Consider the following 22755-nt stretch of genomic DNA (forward strand, 5'->3'; position numbering starts at 1 on the left):
TCTAAAAATTGCAAAGTGCAGACACAAAATTGATCACTATCAGACTGTTGGGTATGATTTCTCCTTGACTATGATTTTCATTTTTATTATCATTTTTGTGAAATCTATTTAGAGAAAATGTCAATAATGTTACTGACAGTTACAACTGATTATTATTATTATTATTATTATTATTATTATTATTATTGGGGCACGGTGGCTTAGTGGTTAGCACATTCGCCTCACACCTCCAGGGTTGGGGGTTCATTCCCTGCCTCTGCCTTGTGTGTGGAGTTTGCATGTTCTTCTCGTGCCTCGGGGGTTTCCTCCGGGTACTCCGGTTTCCTCCCCCGGTCCAAAGACATGCATGGTAGGTTGATTGGCATCTCTGGAAAATTGTCCGTAGTGTGTGAGTGAATGAGAGTGTGTGTGTGCCCTGTGATGGGTTGGCACTCCGTCCAGGGTGTATCCTGCCTTGATGCCCGATGATGCCTGAGATAGGCACAGGCTCCCCGTGATCCATGAAGTTCGGATAAGCGGTAGAAAATGAATGAATGAATTATTATTATTATTATTATTATTATTATTATTATTATTATTATTATTATTATTATTATTATTATTATCAATGATTGTGGAAAATTCCCAGCTTAGAAGTGCAAACTACAGACCTACATTTTTTTCATTAATGTTAAGAATGTGGATGGCATTTTAATATCATTTAAAATAAACTGGCAACATTATAAACAGTGAACTGAATTAAACTAAATTCATTTGAATCAGGCATATAAAACCTAATTAAAATAGTATTGAACTAGAAGCAGACAAGGGATGACCAAGACTAAAAGAATGAGGAAAAGAAGGAAGTAATAAAGGATTAAAAATGTCTGACAAAGCATTAAGGCAGAAAAAAAGAATTTGTGGGAGGCAAAGAGACAGAAAGGCGGACATGCCGTGTCTCCTGTTCATGTCTCTCTGGGGAAGCCGGGCCTCCAAATAGGGCAAGAGGTGAGAGGATTATGGGAAAAGTGAGAAAGGAGTAGTTATATTGAACCAAACCCCCCTAACTGTCCATTTCTCTTTCTAGCACTACAGTTCAAAGAAAGCTCTTTGAAGTTCAGACAGCTTTATTTCCACCCTGATAAGAAGCTGATGTTGCGATGCAATATTCATCGTTCCGAACAATGTGTTTCCCAGCCATTTGCTGTTATACCTTTCATGTGCATGTGGCAATATACATATACTTTAGTTCTGAGGGAGCGATCCTGTTTATGCTTTAAGCTATCACTCTACTTTACTTTTAATGCCAAGCTGTCTTTGGGGAAATTGCAATATGCATTATTAAATGATGAAAATGTTCAGTTTTTCAGACAATGCTGGAATATGATTATAATGAACATATATTATACAAGTGTATTGTAACAGTGTGTGGGCTAAAATCGAAAAAGAAAAAAAAGAAAAACAGAAACAAATGATCTTTGTTAGAATATATATTCAAAGCAGATTGCTAGTACATTTGCACCAGTAGAAAATCTTTCTAAATATTTATACATTGCAATTCCCAACATGCCTGCTGCGTATTTAACCCTTTTTTAATCTACATACTTAATGTCTGCTGTAAGCTTCAGTCAGCATCATAGCATTGCTATTACTCTCAGGGATAAATGTCTAATAAAAAATGTTTCAGGCACATGGAAAAGTGTAAAGCATCCAAGCCACAGGTTAATTAAGGCTCAATGAGTTGCTCACGATGCAGCACAACAGTGTAAGCCCAGTGGAAAAACAATGAGGGAGAGAAATATCCCACAATTGGACAATGATACTGTGAATTCCTAAGACAAGAAGGGCAGAAAGAATGATGTTGAGAAAAGCTTAAAGGGAGGTTAAAGACCGACAGGGTGAGCGGTATTGAGGTGATAGCTGAGAACAAGAGCCGTTCAAATACATTTTAATCCTCCAGTGATGAATACGCTGTCCAAACACACAGGAGGACACGCGGGTGAATGTTACGTCTCAGGAGTAACAGCGATTACAAGCGATAGACCATGTTTGTGTTTATGCTATTCACCTCTCCCTCACTCCGGGGTCATGTCCCTTTGAACGAGTTACAGCACCACACAAGCTGTGATAAAGCATGATTACATTGACTCAGAGGTGCAAGGTTAGAGCCCACTTCCCTCACTGAATGGGGTACAAAAGGGCATTGAACATGGGCTACACTACAAACAATATATGGTTACGAGTTTAGGTAGCAAAAACACAGATGCCCCTTTTCCACCGAGGCAGTTTGAGTGCTGGTTCAGAGCCAGAGCCTAATTCAAAATCAGTTCTTTCTGTTTCGACACCCAAAGCACCGGCTCTGAACTAGAAAAAGTGGCTCTTAAGTAGCACCGAAACATTGCTGGTCTAGACTTGAACCTAGAACCGCTTGCGTCAGGGGCCGAGGGCGGGGTTACTGTGACCAACAAGACAAAAGAGAATGGCGTTAGCATAATTTTAAATCAGGATTCACCACGTTTGAATGCCAATGTAGGTTCGCAAAGCCATGAGCACTAACAGAAAAGCAACATTCTCCATTGTTGATGTTGTGTTTGCTGCTGCTGTGCTAATGTTACTGTATAACATTTAATACAGTGACATAAGACTTGGCTCTGTGATGGCTCTTTAGCCAATGGAAAGGCAAACCGGTTCTTAGAAGGCTCGCCAGTGGAACTAATATTGAACCAGCAAAAGGGGGCATGAGAAATCCAGAGAAAGTGCCAAGATGGAGATATATTCCTACTGTCTCAAATTTACATCGCAACTACACCAAATATAAAACACAAATCACAGCATGTGTACATACTGGACTGTTACAACAGTTGGTTACAACAGATCATTATGAGGTCGTTTGTTCTTAAGAAATCCCCCAAAGATTCAGTATTATTCTGTGATTAAACTGAGACAGAGCCAAAGGTTGAACAAGAGGGTTAAACTTCATTAAGGCATCCACTAAGCCCCACAGTGCTCTTTACTGGACTGCTTTTAGAAGCATTGTCTGGGAATTGATTCTACAATTAACTAAGCTGAGGAAAGGGGAGAGATTGAAAAGAGAAAGAGAAAATAGAAGACAGAGAGAGAGAGAGAGAGAGAGAGAGAGAGAGAGAGAGAGAGAGAGAGAGAGAGAGAGAGAGAGAGAGAGAGAGAGAGAGAGAGAGAGAGAGTCAATAAGAAGAAACAGAGAGAAAAGAAAGACCAGGAAGAGGAACAGAGAAAGTAAATGTGGTTGAAACAGAGAGCTATGGGAGAGAGTAAAGAGAAGGAAAGGATGGAAAGTAATGAGAGAGAAAAAACAAAGTGAGAGAAAGCTAGAATGATACAGAGGCCACCCAGAGGACAAAGTGAAGAGGACAGTCTGCAGCTGTCCTATAACACCACATTAATCAAGTGTCAGAAAGTCATGGTCGAGAATACAGAGTCAAGATCCCTGCACACATCTACACAAACAAACAGCCTGACACAGAAACACATCCCACATTGGCTGACCTTCTGTGGCTTGAATAAACCAAATAAACTGATCTCTGCTTAAGATAAGGCCCACAAACAGCCGGCACAGGAAAGAAAGGGAAAAAATGTATGTAGAACCTTTTGATGCAGGTCTATCCCTGCTGATCTTGCTAAGGCCCTGCTTTGATCAATATTTGGTGTTAATGTATTTTGCACCGAGCTCTACAGTGGGAATACACCACTTAACCGCTCAACACCTGCTATATTGCTTTGAGAAGTGAAAGCGGTAGCTGAGGTGTAGGACCTATTCAATTCTTTGTGCCTGCACCAGTAATAGCAAGCTGACGCTAACAGCGTGAGACATTAAATCATGTCCCACAGTACACATATTTCTCAGAGCTCGCAAACAAAACACAATACATACACAGTCTTGAAAAGCAGTGTTGGCCTTACCGCATCTGGTGCCCTAGGCAAGCTTCACTTAACCCCCCACACCCCGACCTTTATGCTTCCACCTTTGCACATGCTGCCAATACATTTTTTTGTGTGTACTTGCAAAAAGATTTCTTCAAAACCCGTATCCATCCATTGGATTGGGGTGTTGGCTGCATGTTGAGCTAGTTCAATATAAAACTGAAAGCTCGGTCCCCCATAGACGAAGACCAGATCTGTTGGAAACACCATGAACTTTCTCTCTCTCTCTCTCTCTCTCTCTCTCTCTCTCTCTCTAGCACACACACACACACACACACACACACACACACACACACACACACACACACACACACACACACACACACACACACACACACACACACACACACACACACACACACACACACACCTCATACATGATGGCAAAAACAGCGGTTTATATCCACCACTTCACCCCATCCCTCTTAGAATAAATACCTCATGACGCCTCATATAGTTATGAACTATACATATGCGTGTCCATATCTGTACATGTGACAGTCATTTTGTCATTAACAATGAACTGAAAAAGTCTTTCTCCCATTCAATAATTCAACATTTTGCAGACTGAACTTCATCATTTATAAGCTGTCACTTGTTTCTAGGCAGCTTATTTTCACAGGCAATACATTGCAAAGCAGAGACAATTTAACCTCTCTTTAGAGAGCTGGTTCATATGGAGTTCATATATAGAAAAAACATACAGTATACACCCATGATCTCAGAGTTACACAATAAATCTTGCGTCTATGGCAAACACAATTCACATATCTGTATATGTATATATTAAAGAATAAAAATACAGTGGAATGTTGTTATATGGTTAATCTTAAAACTGACAATATAGCATGGTTATACTTAGAAGTAGACAAAGCTCGTGAAGCTTCCTAAAAAGAACTGAAGAGAGAGACACCCCCCTTCCTAAAACTGAACGGCAGCCCAGCCTCAGCCGTGACCTCACCAGGATATGGGCTGTAACTAAGTACTGGATGTAATTGGGTGGATGGGGTCGACTGCCCGTGTGTAGGATTGCAGCTATAGGCTTGGCAGAATGCTGCTGAAAAGGGCAGCAGGCACATGCTCCAATGCTGCAATGAGACCCTGCTATAATTAAACACCATGCAGGAGGCTGCCGGCTCACTAGACAACAGCCTCGCTCACATCAGCTTAGACTCATGACCAGCAAGCCTAGTGGAAAACAAGTGGCAGCTTGGTGAAGTGTTCGAGACTCAAACTCTCTGGGTGAGGCACAATGACAGACTAATATTCTAAAAGGTAATACATGCATCACAGCATGATGGATAGAGGAGATATTAACTTTTGTCTAGAACTTATGCTGTATTCATTCATCATTCATTCATCTTCAGTGAGTGCTTCATCCTGGTCAGTGCCGCAGTGAATCTGGAAACCAAACACTGAAATATTGGGAGAAGTCAAAACTGATAGGACTCTTGTCCATCACAGAAATCTATTCCCACACTCAATCACATCGAGGGGGAATTAAGTGTAGCCAATCCACCATCCTGCAGGTTTTGGAAAGTGGGAAGAAACCATAAAGCCTGGAGAAAACTCACGGTGAAAACATGGAGACAACAGAGGGAACTCCACACAGATAGTTAACTGAGCTCTGTATTGAACATAGGACCCTGCTAATCCACTACACCACCATGCCGCACTTTCCATTATATTTTCAAAACCTCCAAACACATTTTGCTTTACTTCAGTTATTTATTTTAATTGTCAAAGATTTAGTACCTTTACGAATTATTTGGAGCTGTAAGTCAGAAATGCACAGACTTCCTCAAATACATTTTAAACACATCCCTGGACAAGCCTGCAGTGCAAACGCTTTCTGTTCCTGCTTGTTTCAGCAGCTTTTTTTTTAAATCTTCACTCTTGCCTGAACAGTATTTCCAGTGGGCTTGACTGATGACTGAGATCATTACAATTTCTGACCTTGAAAAACTTGATAGCTGCTTTTGGAAACAGGTATTTGTTTCAGTTCAAGGTAAGGGATCTTGATGCTGCGTCAGGGCTGACGCTATGGGAACGCTTCTCTGAGTAAGTTGTGTCTGAAGATCTGTGTGCACAAACAGCAATTTAATGGCTTGGGAAGAACAAATGATGAAGTGATTACATGCCAGCAAGCCCATATAAGGGCATCTACATCACATCATTCAGGCTTCATTGTCTTCAGGAAGCAATCTGTGTATGTTTGTGTCGATTGCCTGACCAATCTTTCTAGTGCAGGGAATATACATATATTCAGGTTTCTTTTGCTAAAAGTGATTTTCATCCCAGGGCACGTTAATTGGGAGGCAGACTTCCCGTTGAGGCAGGTGCTGAGTTCTGGGGAGTGGCGTCTCCACCCCCACGTGTATCTCTCAAAGGAGTCAACCCAATGTCCGCTGTGGTTTTCCTCTGGGCCTGGATGCCCTGATACAGATGTGACAAAGGCTCCATCTGTACCCCTTTCCCCTGGTAGCTCTGCTCCCTCAAGTCATTGCCTGCGACCTTCCTGCAGACCGCGCCTTCCTTCCTGTGGTCCTGGAGGGGCTGCTGAAAGCCCTCTTTAAGCCCCTGAAGTCAGCCTCTGAAACGTTTCTGACCCTGGCGGCAGCTCTGCTCCTAGCCTTAGCCTCCATCAAAAGAGTGGGAGATTTACAGGCCTTGTTGATTACCCCTGCCTGCCTAGAATTTTCCCCTTGCATATCCAAGGCTATCCTTAACCCCGGGCGAGATATGTCCCTAAGGTGCCCAGGATTGTCCAGTCATCCTGCAGGCCTACTGTCCTCTGCCCCATGAGATGGCAGAGCAGGAGAGGCTGCATTTGCTTTGCCCAGTAAGGGCCTTGATGACTTGACAGACCACTCAAGCTTGTAGCATAACTCCTACTGCCTGTCTGTTTTGGGAGCTGAAACGGTGTAATCCGATCTCCAAACAGGGCCTGGCACACTGTGTAGTAGACGCCATTACTAAGGGTATTAGTGCTCACTTCACTACTGTAGGTGTATCGCCTTGTCCCCTTAAAGATATTTGTGCTGTGGGGGGTTGGTACTCTCTGAACACCTTTATCAGGTTCTATAACTTGTACCCCACTCCAGGGTCCCAGGTCCTGCAGGGCTACAGATGTTCTGTTCCCAGTCCGCTTGTGTTCTCTCACGGCCTCTGGCACAGTCATCAACCGGTGCATGGCGGTGTGGGTACTGAGGTTCCCATATCGCCCTGACACAGCGTCAGGTTCCTTCAAAAATTAACTACACCAGGTTACATAGCCACACCCTAGGTGTCCACTCGCACTTCCTTCAAACATATAGAAGCAGGAGTGATGTGACATAGATGCCCTTATATAGACTTGCTGGCGTGTAATCATTATTACATGTCCTTCCCGAGCCATTACATTGGCATGTGCACACACTTCCTTATAGAAGCATTCCCATAGTGTCTGCCCTGACACAGCATCTCATTCCCTTCTCAGGGAATCCGGTTACATATGTAAGCTGTTTGTAGTTTTGAGGCATGGACTGTAATTGAACCTGGGCAGGTTTATGGTGCTTTATGGTGCATTTCAAAAATGCTACTATAGTCACAATGTTAATAAAGACAGTTTACCAGCATCTAGACATGCTCTTCATTACATCATTTGTTTCTGCAAACTTTCATCAATAGTTCATTCTGTTTTGAACTAATCTATCTCAACAAATAAGACTGCACAAATATGTATTATATTTCTGGTTTTCATTATTCAGGCCTGTATTAGTGATAAACTCAGCTTATTGATGTACTGTGTAATATTTTTTGTAGTCTTATGATACATGTCAGCATTCATTTTAAATAGTGTTTTTAATTATTATTATTTTTTATTACTTATTGAAATCTGAAAGTCCTTTCATTTGTTCCAAGCATCTGACTGATTGATTCCAATCTTTTTCCTCATCATAGCCTGTTTTTTTTCTGGCACCGACACATCTTTGGTCCTCATAATGAAAGACAACAGCAACAAATTCCAATACAAATGCCACATTTATCGGTTCTAGACTTTTGTTAGCCTCCTTGTGCATGAATGCGCACAACATGATGCAGTTACACACAGCTGGCCAAGAAACAACTGAACTGCCAACAATCCAAGTACAAAGCCAAAACAGCAAACATTTTGTCACTGTCCAATTATTTACGCACTGCTTCTAAATCTATCATGGCAGACCTCCAATGCAGCAATATTTCAACATGGTTGTTTATCTACATATTCTGGAAAAAAAAATCAAGCTTGTAGCATGTTTAATCATCATAAGCATTACAGGAAATCTTTGCCAAAGTTCCTATTGTTGTACTTCCAGGATGAGTCAACAAACTCTGTATGAGAAGTTACGAAATAGTCCTGCAGAGTATTAACACAAAAAAAAAAGAAAAGAAAAGAAAAAAAATGTCTGGCTGAACCAAAGTGCAATAAAAAGTCTTCAAAACAAGCTCTACATGCTTCTCTTACAACTAAAAGCTCTTGCTGTGGTCAGTCACATTCACTCTGAAATAAATACATTGTCATTGTTCTGCTAAGTGGCATTTTCTTTAACAAGAGGCTGTAATCACTGGCAGACCTTGACACTTTGATTTTGTTCCAAGGAGGTATCAGTTCTCTTTTCATAGAGTGGGATGCTATGCCGAGGACCTTAGAATGGTGAACAGGTTAAATGACTACAGCAGAACCAAAATGGAAGGGAAAGGAACGGATCTATAGTACAGAGTAAGAGTTCAGCCTGCTTTAAATATGAGGTGGTTAAAAAGGAGACACGTAGAATACAAATGGGCTTTAATAAGGCACCAGAGGGAAAGAAATTAATATATGGGAAATAGCCAGATAGTAGCAGTGTTAGTGATGTCAAGAACTGCATTAATAATACTCTAATAGCGGACGAATAGAATATAATGGGACATAATATAGTAAGATAAGTACAAATAAAGCATGGCATCATATTAGAACAGCGGCCTGTGAAACATCAGGTTAACAAAAATAGACACAATATGCACCAAATAGCATGAAAATATGCAATAGAAAACTTAATCTTCATTTTGCCAGTGTCAAAACATAGCAGTTTTTGCTAATGGAATTTATGTGGCCTCTAGAATATTTGGCAGCGTTTGTACAATGAGCAAAAATATTTTAATAAAATAAACATTACACAAAATGGGTTTCATGCTGCAGTCCTGTAAAAGTTTAAGGAAGCCAAAGCAAACTAAAATTTTCCACAGGAAACGCTGATTTTCTTTGTACTTTGTATTTCTTGTGCGTATGTTAATCAGCACATTGCACATTCCCGACACAGCTCATTTGTATTTAGTGACGCCCACAAAACCCCATAAACGTCTAAGTGCATAGACAGCTGGAAGCAAGAAACAAACATATGATGGTAACGGCTAAAAGGCAGAAGTGGAAATTATTTTGAAAGCATTTAGTAATATATCATTTTGATAATAATATTTTGAGTAGACCTTAGAGGTTAGCAGGTTTGCCTCACACATCAGGGTTCGGGGTTTGATTCCTTTCTCCACCCTGTGTGTGTGTTTGTGTGCAAGTTCTCTACATGCTATAGAGGTTTTCTCCTGGTACTCCAGTGTCCTCTGCCAGTCCAAAGACATGCATTGTAGGCTGATTGGCAACTCTAAATTGTTTGTAGTGAGAATTGCTATGTGAGTGTGTGGGTGATTGTGCCCTGCACTGGGTAGGCACCCCATCCTGTGTGTCAAAATCTGAATTAATAGTCTTCTTATATATTTATTTCAGCTTGTTTCTTGAAGAAAGCCTACAATTCTGGCGAGCACTGTAAATCTGACATAAGGAAGTAAATGGAATTGGAGTAGCTATACATTACATGTCATGAAGCTCAGAGGTATTTTCGTAGCGCTTCCGCCAGGACATACAGCAGTAAATACAGTCGTTGAGTGTCTCTTTGCTGGAAATCACATAGCCCTGAAAGATCCTTTTGAGCGAGATTTCTTTGCTGCACCACCGGATGATCTCATTATTCATCTACAACAAGAACAACAACAAAAACCACATAGTTGTAGAGATTAAATTTTGCACAACAGGAATACTATTACAATAGTGCACCTACAGATACGTGACTCTGACCAGTGGCTATGTGCCTTAGGGAGTATTGTGCTGGCAAGGTTTTTCTCTACTTTTTGCAAATTAATAGACATTTATTCTCACTTATCACCTATGTCCTACGATGAGGCAATTTCCTCCTAATTAGACTAACCTCTTCCTGAATGACTCTGCCCCCATCCACAGGGCACAAGAATCACTGAATGGTTTGATGAGTATAAAAATAAAGGAAATTATACTATGGCCTTCACGGTCACCAGATCCCAACCTATTTGGACAGCTATTGGGAGATTTTGTATCAATATGTTAGACACTGCTCTCCACCACATTTCTTCTTTTGGAAGAAAGGTGTTCATCACTTCAGCACAGTTCCAGAGATGGTATACATATGCACACTGCTTTGGCCAGAGTATGGCAGTGCTGACATAATTTGTCCAGGAGGAATAAAGAATCTTTAAAAATAGACTGAAAAACCAAGAGGGAGTCTGGCTGGAACGCACAGTTTGCAGACCTAATTTCTGGACTAAAGCCATTCTAATAGGGACAATTTCAGTTTATGTTTAAATGTTTATGTTTAAATAAAGTTCTAGTATTCATTTAAGCTCGGTCCCTTGGCTTCCTGCTCAGAAAAGCATGTCACAGCTGTTGCCACAGTATGCAGGCCATTTCTGCATCTACAGTAAGATCTTTGTCTTAAGAAAGATCTCACCGGCTTTACAACTGCCCCGTATAGAAGTTTTTACTTTTCAGACACCAGGTTGGTCCAGATGTGCACAGGTACAATATATGTCTCTGTTTTATAATATCTCTTTATTTTGAGGTGTATTTTATCTCAGAAGTACAGATGTTCGCTATGAATCAAATAGGCTTTCTGTTCATAAAAGCTTCAGGTCTCAAAGTTTTTATGCCGTGCTGAGTGTGTCTCTAGCATTCAAAGATGCTGAATTAAAAAAAGAAAAAGGAGAAAGAAATGGAAAGAGAGAATGAGAGGAAGCGTAGAAAGTGTAATTATTAAATATGATGAATAAAGTACAGGATGTGAAATGACAGATCCATTTTCATTTCTCTGATCAGTGGGTTAATCCAGACTGAGAAATCACCAAACGCTGCACTGAGATGCACAGAGACTGGGATTGTGTGTGTGTGTCATGCAGAAGAGAGAAAATGTTTTACAGCTTTTGAACCAAGAATGAAGCTAATTAATTTGATATGTAATATTACTCTGAACTCTCATTTTATCAAATTGCTGAAATATCTATGGCATTAACCATCGTTGGAGTTAATAATCATTTCTTCATCTTGCCCTTTGCAATACGCAAAAAGAAATGCTAAAAATGAAAACAGCATATGTTCCTTGAGTCTGGTCCCTAGAGCTTTCAAGTCTTTGACTAATCACAGGTTTTTCCAGAGTTTCTATAGATTGTCAGTTTTGGCACCGATGAGCAAGTCTTCACTTTTGCAACCTAAAGAAATATGTCAGAATTTTCTCTGCTAAAGGTCGAGAGGGCGAACTGCGTATGATTTATTGGATGCTGGAAATAAAGAGAGAAGAGAAGGTGAGCATTTAAAAAAAAAAAAACAGCAGATGGTCTTGAATATCTGGTAGGAGACAAAAAAAACCAGGAGCTTGTAAAGCCACAGATCTCAGGTATGAAATAACAATGAGGAGAAATAACAATTAGTCTAGAAATACTATGGGAGAATATTACAAACGATTACTAATAGCCATGTGTGTTTTTTAGTCCTGCCATTAAATGGGACAGCAAAAGAGAGTCAAACATCCATATCAACTAGCAATGACTGACTGGAAAATGATACTAATGTGACATTGACTACACCAGATCAATATTACCAGGAAATCTGTCATAGGCTTTGATTGGTCTTCTGTATCTTTTGGCTGAATCATAATCATGGAGCAGGCACTCAGTATAACTTAAATATAGCAGTGACACATTTTCACCGTATGTGTGGGACAAACATAATATGGAGTTCCTTGCTACATCATCATCTGCCACATTCTGTATGAATATTCTGAGCATGTAAGTTTCAACAATCAGAGACAACAAGTCAATGGGAAAGCAAGCAAATTAGGTACAGCAGCAAGAAATTCACACACACAATTCACACACACATGCACACACATGAACACACATGTACTCAGTGAATTTGATTGTTATTGGAACGTGAATCATGGATAATGCACATCCATACACTGTACCTCTTTTTCTGCCTCTCCTTCATCATAAAATTCAAGCACAAATAGCACACATCCATCTTTCTCTGTTGAGGTAAAAGACTTTTCTTAGATAACTTTTACTGACTGCAAGGAGACATGCTCTGAACTGAGAAAAAGAGCGGTTAAAACCTCACTGGACTGATGCAGCAATAACTGGGGCCGTTTCACTTCCATTAAACACACCACTGCTAACATGCAACTGCACGCTGCCAATGAAAACAGTAAAACGCATTGTGGTATATATGGGCCAGCACGTTGACAGATATTACCCGTGTATGCTGATCTAACACCAGATTCACTGTTCTCATGCAATGATTAAGTGTGTCACGTGTAGAGGTCTAGTCCAAAATCAGCATATAAGGACAATTTACTTTAGTGGTGAACCAGGTAGAAAGATTCAGGCCATTGAGCATCGATGGAGCCTTGAAGACTGTGTACTTTAAGCCCATTCATGCCACCGGGTAAAAAAAACAACTTGAGAAAAATTACACTATTATTCCAGACTATAACAATACACAATCTCCATAGAGGGTATTTATATCGGTCACTGGCAGTATTCATTCTGCTTAACAGATATTCAATTTTCCAGCAAGAATACCTGGAAATGGAGGTGCAATAATACAAGACTGTTTTAAAAACATAATTTGGGAATAAATACTACACACCAATATTTTACTTCAGGGAAAAAAACCCTACATGGAATAATGTTAAAGCAGACTGAGTTAAGACTGATATCATTACAAATACTGGTTAGTTAAAGCTTAGTGATAACAGCTGCTAACCATTTATTTGTTAGAAAATAAATTCATATAGATTTAGAGACGTGCCATGTACTAACTTCTTTGCCATCTGATTAACAACTAACCACCAATACAGCCAAAATGGTGCTATAAAGAAACAACCTGGAAACCCCCCATCAAGCATGTAAGACTTTCTTGTTTATGTGCCACTACATCTTCAAAAGAATATTGAATAACCTTTAAAGACAAGATGCTGTGCAGCTCACAATCATTTTTCTATGGACTCAGTCTTGCTCTAAAAAAACTCAGTGTTGTCACAGTTTGAATCCAGTCAGACTGACAAACCTGCACACTGCACATGTGTACATGGTACATGAAGGTGTAGACTGGCCATGAGATCATTTACATTAAAACATCAAATGGTCTGAAGCATGGGCGGTTCTAGGATTTCATCTTTAGGGGTTTTTAGCCCACAGTGAGAATTTAAAACAAGAAGAGTTTTATATTATATATTATATGACTAGATAGTAAGCCAAAAGTTATGGTATTATTTAAAATGGCAAAGGTGGACACCAAAATTTTATGCATGATGTAATGATGCCAGTCTTGAATCAAATCAGTTCATGTATATGTGCATTCTCTACGAACAGTGTGTCCAATGAATGCAGTTATTAATAAAAACATATTCACAAGACAAAAACCAAATCAATAAATGTTATTTTTATTTAGCATTGAATGGATTGTTTGCATTAATATTTTGTTTGTGCTATCAACTCTGGTAATAAGAATAGTGAAATTTCACTGTTTTTGGTTGCCGTCTTTGCGTCTTTCCGCTGATTAACGTTATAGATAAACGCCTCCAGCTCTGACTGCGTGTGCACGCTGCATGTACCTGTGCTTCTCCGTTCAAATAAAGCAGACAGCTGAAGATGCACTTTTGAAAGACTACAACGCACGCGCGTAAAAGCAAAGTAAAAAAATCGCTCTTGGATCAAACTGATGAATAATTTTCTTTCCCATCGACGACATGTCCTGCATTTTAACGTGATTTTTATTGTTTATTTATGAAAGTAAAAATTATACTTATTTTAGGGTGGCTGAGATCACAGACAGGGGGCAGGAGGCACCCTAAAAAGGGTCTAGAACTGCCTCTGGTCTGAAGTAAAACATCCCAGACTGATATTATGTGGGCTCCAAATGATCAAAAACAAATTGGTGATATCATATTAGTCTGGCAAATGCTTGTAAAAGAACTTGGAAGGATGTCCTGCAAAAACAGACAAATAAAACATTACAACCGACTACACAACAATTCTACAACAAGATTTGCCAGTAGTTTGTCATACCCAGTACATCTGCTCAAAATTTTATTAATCAGAAGAGAACATTGTAGTTTTTTTTTCATATGGTGAAACTTTTAATCTTTAGTATGGTTAAAGGTAGATCTTTGAATGCTGCACAGTTTTACTGCCTGATTTACACAGGAAACAATTAGACTGAATGTTTTCGTGGCAGACCAACCTGCCTTGATATATTATCAAATAAGAGAATGAAAAAGAGGAAAGAAATAAAAGGAGGAAAAAAGAGAGAAACGTGACAGCAAAGAGAGCGTGTGATTTCAGCGGCGGAAGGGTCAGAGTGTAATTATGAGAGGTTAAACGTTTTTCCCTTCACTCTTGAGGAAGTGCAGAAGGAAATGAAAAGCGAGCAAAGCTGTGAGCAAATGGTGTTGGGAAGCCTGTACCACACAAAAGCAGGGTGCTCACCCAATGATCTAAAGCACACGTGCTACATGAGCTATAGAGCCACAGCTGATGGCTTATCTATTGAGCAGAGGCCTGAAGCTCAGCAGGCTTTGAAGTGTTAAGAAGTGAGAAAAACCGACAGAGGAAGGGGGGGTGTTTGGTAAAATGGAGGGCTGATGACTATGCAGGTCTGTGTGTTTTTAGGGAGATACTGCAGCTGAGCTGACAAGCTTAGATGTGGTAAAGGATCTAGTGAACATTTACCAAAGGGTAATTGGTCACTATCCTTGGCTCATTGTGATGTATCTAAGGTGCACCAGAAGTTTAACTGCAGGGAGACACCAGTGGCAATTTGTTGTACCTTAATTAAGAGAACAGTAATCCTTGCAGGGATGTTGTAGTGGGGAGAGTTCACCCAGATGAAACGTATAAGGTTGAGGATATGGCCCATTTTGTGTGCTATCTGGCGAGGTTTGAGCTGGGAAAGTTCCTCACATGGCTCCCTCAGCAGGCAGAGGAAAGACAGGTTAGACTGGGCCTGTAGAAAGCCATCCTGTAGGAAAAGACAAAATTTCAGTCGTCAGTTTCAAACATCAACAGTAACTGGAGTGAATTCCATTCTATTTTACAGCTTAACATGCCTTAATTCTATTTGTTTCAATGTCATATTTGATTTAGTTCAGTTAACACTGTTCACTGTAACCAGCCTGACAACACCTTAATTCACTGCACTTAGTCCTTTTCCTTATTTTACTTCAACTACGCCCAGTTCAATACTTAATTTAAATTGAGTGCTACCATTCACAGGAGTATTTTGGAAACCCTTAGCTTATCTACCGTCACAGAGCTCTGATCCTGCATGCTGCTGACTCTCTCCCTACAGCCGTAACATTAAGAGCAGCAATTACATGGTATGCAAGGTCAATCAGCTTTGAATGTCTCATTATTTTAGTCTGACAATATTGATTTTTCTTGGCCTTTGGAGAGTTTATGAAATGCCTGCTCTTGCTAGAGCTCTGAGACTCAATGCTGCATTAAGCTAGGGGTTTAAGACTCTAGCTAGAAGTTGCCCTTTAGTGCCAGATTTAGCACCAGAAAAAAGCCTCATTCATTATTAAAGCAGGCAACAAAACAACTGCCTATAGGGATTTGAATCAGCAGAATTACAAAAGTCATAATAATACCAGAATGTGATATAGTCTCATTTCCAAAGGATAATACAAAGTTACAGGATAGGCCTATAAATTTGTGTCATGCATATGCATTCATAGCAGTTCACACGTGCACAAACACAAAAGATTTCAGTACCTGTATTTCTTTGGCTAGGTTGCAGAATGACTCCACATAAGAGGACATGGAGAGCCGAAGTATGGTTTGAATATGACAGACTCCTGGTTTCTGGAGCTGCTGGCTGATGCCAGATAGATCATCACAGCGGTTCATCCAGAAAGTGATTTCATCCAGAAGACCAGAGCTGTCACCTGCATCGACTGCAACCTGTATGTTTAGCACCTCCGTTATCTGCCGTGTCCAATGGATAATCACCACTGAAACGCACAAACCATGAAGCAAAAAGGGTGTAATGAAAAGCAATCTTGAGAAAGCTTATTCTTTTTACATGAGCTGTGCACTTTCTTTGCATGTCCGTTTTTTGGTCCTTACCCTCCAGCCTTTTCACCAAATCTTTGTTTTTGGCAGCCACCTCTGGGCTGTGCTGCAGGGCTTCCAGAGGAATATAAAGCACTGTTTTCCTCACAAGCCTAAACCTTGCATCTATGAAAAGAAGCAAATAAAAATAATTGAATCCTATGAATTAAAGCCATGACAGAAGATAAATGCATTTTATTTGAAAGTACAGGAATGCCTAAACCCCAAAAAAGACTCAGATGAGCATCACAGCCCAGTAATTGATGAGTGCAAACGAGTTTATGGGCTCCAAGAGAGCACACACTGCTCTGAGCAATAAGACAGTACAATACAGCCCAATAATGCTGCACATTATTACATTACCATTCATATTACACCACATCATTTACCACATTACTGAGCAAATCAATTTAATGTTACATAAGGTTTGCAAACAGGGGAACTGTAATGATTTCAAGAAATAAGATAGAAAAGGTTATTTTTATTTGAGTGGCTTGCATATGTTGTCACATAAGGGCTTGTCACTCCTCACTTTACTGTTGCTATTCTCAAGACCATTCCATTCTTTCTCAGTGGTTCCTTTCTACCTCTTCACATGAGCAACTACATCACTGAAAGTATTGTACTCTAATAAAAAGATGGACTCCTTGGACTGTCCATTAGAGATTAATATAACAAAGGGTGAGGGTATGCCATTCAGAAAAGTAGAACTGTTTTAGAAAGCTAGAACTATTAACCAGCCAAAGACCCATTGAGGAGCCCTTTATCTGAGAGTGAAATGACAGATAAGTGTATGAATAAAAAAAGGGGGGGTATTAAGATCAATTAAGAAAAAGAAAATCTGAAGGTCCCAAGGTGTGTGAGAGAGAGAGAGAGAGAGAGAGAGAGAGAGAGAGAGAGGGAGAGGGAGGAAAAAAGAGAAATGAGAAATCATAACATTTATTAGTATATAGAGATAAAAATCTTAAAGGTAACAAGTCTGGAATATCACTGTGACTATGAGTAGCGCTCGTTCTGTGAGGATTGTTTCAAACAGGAAAACTAAATAAGGCAAGGCAGAAGGACACAATGGCAGAATTCTATTGGCCGTTACATATAGAAAAAAAGGCAAGTGAAATAATGAATGAGTTATGGCTAACTGCAGAGTGTGGTGCTTTTTCTTTGTGTGGGAGCGGGTTTACAATATCTTTTTTATTCACTATATATTTCCCTAAATATTCTACAATACAATGAATTGCTTCAGGATGAATGGTGCTAAAGCGTTATTTTTGGATCAGGCATGATGAGTAAAATAAATACACCTTTGGGCCAACATCGACCATATGCTTTCAAACTAAATCATTTTTAGTACTGTGCTTAACAACCTGAATACATCATTATCAGTCATCGGAGTCCACTTTGTGACCTCATTGTTATTGCTTTAGTAAAATCAAAGAGACTCCCTGCACAATGTTTATCCTCCTGGGCTGATTTGGTTATTTTTTATTTTTTCATTATAAAACATTTCTGTAGCTTTGAAATGTGTTACTTGGACTGCAGGTGTATTGAGTTGAGCATGATCTGCAGAATTGTGTTTAAGGGAGAGAACAGAGATTAGAGAGAATTGTAAAAAATGATCAAAATGGCTCTCTGATTAGAGCGCTACTTTTTGCCCAAGTAAGAATGGTGTCTGATTGGTGGGGCTCTGATTTGTGTTTACTCAGGCTGTGTAAAAGGTGACGTGGGTGCGCTGATTGGTATGATTGGTCTGATAATTGAACTATCACATGGGACCGTGTTGGGTGATTACCTATAAATGGCTGATAGTGCAGGGAGTCTTGGGTCTGCATTCATAAGGCAGTTTAGAGTGAGAGAGCTACCATTGGATCTATCTTGCACATAGTGATTAAGATCAACATACACAAAAGGAATCTGATTTCAGCTGTGTGAAGGCTGAAATATGATTATTAGCATTGTACTCTGGCAAGCGAGATAAACGTGGCCCTCACACTGCAATGTGAAAAGCAATTCTAAAGGTCCAGTAAAGTCAGTGTGAAGAAAGATCAATGGACTACAGTCTAACTGCCTGCTCTTCAGGGGAGAGATATCAGTGTGCATTAAAATCTGGATGATTTGTCTGTGAAGATCATTTTTATCAATGAATACATAACAATGAGAAAATTGCTGCATATAAAATTCAATAATCAGTATTCTAGTTTCAACATGATGGAGCTATGATTTCCAGTCTGCATTTTTCCTCACTAGTCTCATTATCCATAGCTCCAACAATCAGCTGAACTAAACAACAACAAAAATACAAATTTGTTTGATCCTTTCAAGTCAGATGAATCCTTCCCATCAAAAGTTATTTGTGGCCATGTCTGACCAAGGTATAAATCTTTCTGTTAAATGTCATGGTAGTACATTGCTGCTAGCTGGAAGTATCTTGAGAAGTACTCCCACTCAGAGAGTGCTGTTTCTTGTGTCGTGTTGTGTACCTGTGAGGTATGTGATGAAGCGGTGCATGTGAGCTATATAATTGATCTTGATGCTCTCTGGCCAGTCTGTACTGTGAGTGACCAGTGGTGCATGAATCCCGTTCATTAGCCTCAGCAGGCTTTCTATACCACTTCCTCGCACTGTACCAAACTGCACATGGTTCTCAAAAGTCTCCGCCATAATCACAGAGCCCTCCTTGCGCAAGAAGTAGGCCAGCTGCTCCACCACCTGTGAGGAAGAGAGAGATGTAACAGAGAGACATAAAACAGGTAATATTTCATATTTCCCAGTTCTAATGGATAAACTGAATTCTTAAAAAACTAAAGAGTGACAGCTTTAAAAACTCAAATTCCAGATTCACTGAACTGAACATAGTACAGGCGCAGAGTATGTTACATATTCAACAGAACATAAAATCCTTTGTCAAAACTAAAAAAAACACACAAAACTGATTTTCAAGTCATGAATAATTTGCAGTTTCATCAGTCAGCGGTGATGTATGACTGCTGCCCTGATCCAACACCAAATGTCACTGCATCCCAGAATAGAACTAGCAGTACCTGGCTTGGCATGTTGTACTGCACACACAGGCCGGAGAAAGGGTCGAGGTAGATAACGAGAAGCTTGATTGAAACATCTGCAATGAACTTGTCCAAAGCTCTATTATTTTCATCTGTCCAGGAAGCCTCTGATACTCCTGTCAAGGCCACTCGCCTTTTTAACAGCTCCCTCTATAAGAAAAGAAAAAAATTATATTGAAATATATATATATATAATACAAGTATACATCAAGTATACATATATGTAGATTAGATTAGATTAGATGTTGGTCAGGAAGTCCAATTGCAAAGGAAGCAAGGCCGCCAAGTTTAGCAACCAACTTGGGAGTGGATGACTGTATTGAACTCTGAACTGAAATCAACAAACAGCATTCTTGTATATATGTTCTTGTTATCCATGTGAGTTAGTATGGTGTGTAATGCTATGGAGACAGCATCCTCAGTACTCCTGTTTTTTTTTTCAACGGTAGGTAAATTGGTGAGGTTCGGTGTGGGTGGAAGCTGGCTTTCAGATGTGCTAGGACTAAACGTTCAAAGCACTTCATGATTATGGGTGTAAGTGCTACAGGGTGGTAGTCATTCAGACACACTGACTTAGAGTGCTTAGGCACTGGCACAGTGGTTTTGAAGCAAGTTTGCACAATTGCTTGGGATAGAGACAGATCGAAAATGTTAGTCAAAACCTCAGATAGCTGTCCATCACATGTCCTGAGCATCCATATGGGTATGCCAGATGGATGCATACCACATATTCCTGCATCTTCTTTAACTTTGCCCTATGTCTCTTGGCATACTCCCTGGTGAGTTTTTTCTTTATACAAATTTTAGAGTAGACATCCTGCTGTTGGTGATGTGACTGTGGTGGTCCATTTTCTCTATTTGTTGTTGATGGCCTTTGCAGTGTTCCATTGTACATATATTGCTTAATGACAAATTCCTTTTTACCCTTCAACCATCTCCCATTCATTCTACTTCCCAAATACACTATACTCGTTAAATGTGTTGGGCCTTCAGTGACAGCAATCAAAGTATGGTGAGATGAGACATACATTGTAGTTCTGGACTGGTTTCAACACATGGATAGGAGTATGTGTGCCTCTTAGGCTACCTATTACTCCTACACAGAAATCGTATAATACACCTCCTCTATTCTGAATCACATTAATGCCATCATTAACAATTTTACCACCCAGAAACATTTCACTATGTACCCTAATCAGACCCCATGGATGCTACTTTTAAACTGGGAGATGCACAGGTCTATAGTGCATCCGGGGCTGACCTGAGAAGGGGTATCAAAAGGGCTGTGCAACGCCAGAAGCTAAGGATCCAAGATCAGTTCTCCAACTCCAAACCCCAGCATATAGGGAAGGGCATCCAGACCTTCAGTGACTACAAGCCCACCTACTCTGCCCCTCATCCATTTATGTGTCCTTCCTCAATAAGCTAAATGAGATTTATGCTCACTTTGAACAAGATAACCAGGAGACAGCTACTAAGACCAAAACCCCCTACAAACCACCAGCCCCTCATACTCTCCACCACAGAAAAAGACAGTGCAAGCAAAAAATTACAAGACAAAACACAAAAGACAACAAACAAAAGACAATACACAGAAAAACAGTACCAACCAGTGTAAATACTGTATGTTCAGACAATATTACATGAGCAGAAATACTGGAATGAACACAGTGTTATAGCAGCAGTTACCTGAGATATTGTACAGGGTTGTGGCAAAATAGCAATCAATCAACTGAAATGTCAGATAGAATGTGCAAAAAACAGCAAGTAAACAGATTGATGGATATATATTTTAAGTGTGTGTATTTAGTGTAGGTCTGTACAGTCCATACAGTTGATGTGCGTGCGTGTTGTGCTTAGTACAGTTCAGTTATTAAAGAGTCTGATGGCTTGTGGGAAGAAACTGTTACACAGTTTGGTCATGAGGGCCCGAATGCTTCGGTACCTTTTTCCAAATGGCAGTAGAGTGAAGAGTGTGTGTGAGGGGTGTGTGGGGTCATCCACAATGCTGTTGGCTTTGCGGATGCAGCGTGTGGTGTAAGTGGATGAGAGAGAGGGGAAGAGAGTGGAAGAGAGACTCTGATGATTTTCTCACTATCCACTGCAGGGTCTTGCAATCCAAGATGGTGCAGTTCTCAAACCAGACAGTCATGCAGCTGCTCAGAATGCTCTCAATGGTCCCTCTGTAAAAAGTAGTTAGGATTGAGATGTGCCTTTCTCAGCCTTCATAAAAAGTAGAGCTGCTCCTGGGCTTTCTTGGTGATGGAGCTGGTGTTGAGTGACCAGGTGAGGTTCTCCGCTAGATGGACACCAAGAAATTTAGAGCTCCTGACAATCTCTACCGATGATCCGTCGATGTTCAGCAGAGAGTGGTCGCTCTGTGCTCTCCGAAAGTCAACAACCATCACTTTGGTTTTATCAACATTCAGAGAAAGGTTATTGGCTCAACACCAGGCAGTTAGCTGTTGCACCTCCTCTCTGTATGCTGTCATTCTTGCTGATGAGACCCACCACGGTCATGTCATCTGCGAACTTGATAATATGGTTTGATCTGTGCATTGCTGCACAGTCGTGAGTCAGAAGAGTGAACAGCAGTGGACTGAGCACGCAGCCCTGGGGGCTCCAGTGCTCAGTGTGGTGGTGCTGGAGATGAGGTTCCTGATCCGGACTGACTGAGTCAGGAAGTCTAGGATCCAGTTGCAGAGGGAGGTTTTTAGTCCCAGCAGGCTCTGCTTCCCAATCAGGTGCTGTGGGATGATAGTATTGAATGCTGAACTAAACTCTATGAACAGCATTCGTACATATGTGTCTTTATTTTCCAGGTGGGTGAGGGCTAAATGAAGGGCCGTGGCAATAGCATCGTCCGTGGAGAAGTTTGGACGATACGCAAACTGTAGGGGGTCCAGTGAGGGTGGTAATTTGGGTCTTGATGTGCCTCATGACGAGCTTCTCGAAGCACTTAATAACGATGAGTGTGAGTGCAACAGGACAACAGTCATTGAGGCAGGACACTGTAGATCTCTTTGGGATGGGGACAATGGTGGTTGTCTTGAGGCACGTACAGTGGGAACAACGGTTCTGCTCAAGGAAATGTTGAAGATGTCAGTGAAGACATCCACTAGCTGTTCTGTGCATTCCCTGTGCACCCTGCCAAGAATGTTGTCTGGTCCAGCAGCCTTCTATGGGTTAACTCTGCATAGAGTTCTCCTCATGTCATCCGTGGATAGACAGAGTACCTGGTCATCGGGGGGAGGGATGGTCTTCCTTGCCGCTACATTGTTCTGCA

The 22755-nt window shown here is 40.5% G+C and overlaps 1 protein-coding gene across 2 annotated transcripts in view; it reads right to left on the minus strand.

The window, feature by feature from the left end:
* Window positions 1-22755, minus strand: part of dnah2 (dynein, axonemal, heavy chain 2) — a 123524-nt gene that overhangs the window by 95333 nt on the left and 5436 nt on the right. For both annotated transcript variants that reach the window (XM_047817847.1, XM_027164959.2), the window contains exons 3-8: window positions 19449-19619; window positions 18888-19116; window positions 16426-16536; window positions 16072-16310; window positions 15125-15316; window positions 9807-9964 (exon numbers count right to left, since the gene is read on the minus strand). In XM_047817847.1, the coding sequence (XP_047673803.1) occupies window positions 9807-9964; window positions 15125-15316; window positions 16072-16310; window positions 16426-16536; window positions 18888-19116; window positions 19449-19619 (1100 nt within the window). The remainder of the gene's footprint in view (window positions 1-9806; window positions 9965-15124; window positions 15317-16071; window positions 16311-16425; window positions 16537-18887; window positions 19117-19448; window positions 19620-22755) is intronic.

The sequence above is a fragment of the Tachysurus fulvidraco genome, chromosome 1 (genome assembly GCF_022655615.1).
Source record: "Tachysurus fulvidraco isolate hzauxx_2018 chromosome 1, HZAU_PFXX_2.0, whole genome shotgun sequence".
NCBI classification, from domain to species: Eukaryota; Metazoa; Chordata; class Actinopteri; order Siluriformes; family Bagridae; genus Tachysurus; species Tachysurus fulvidraco.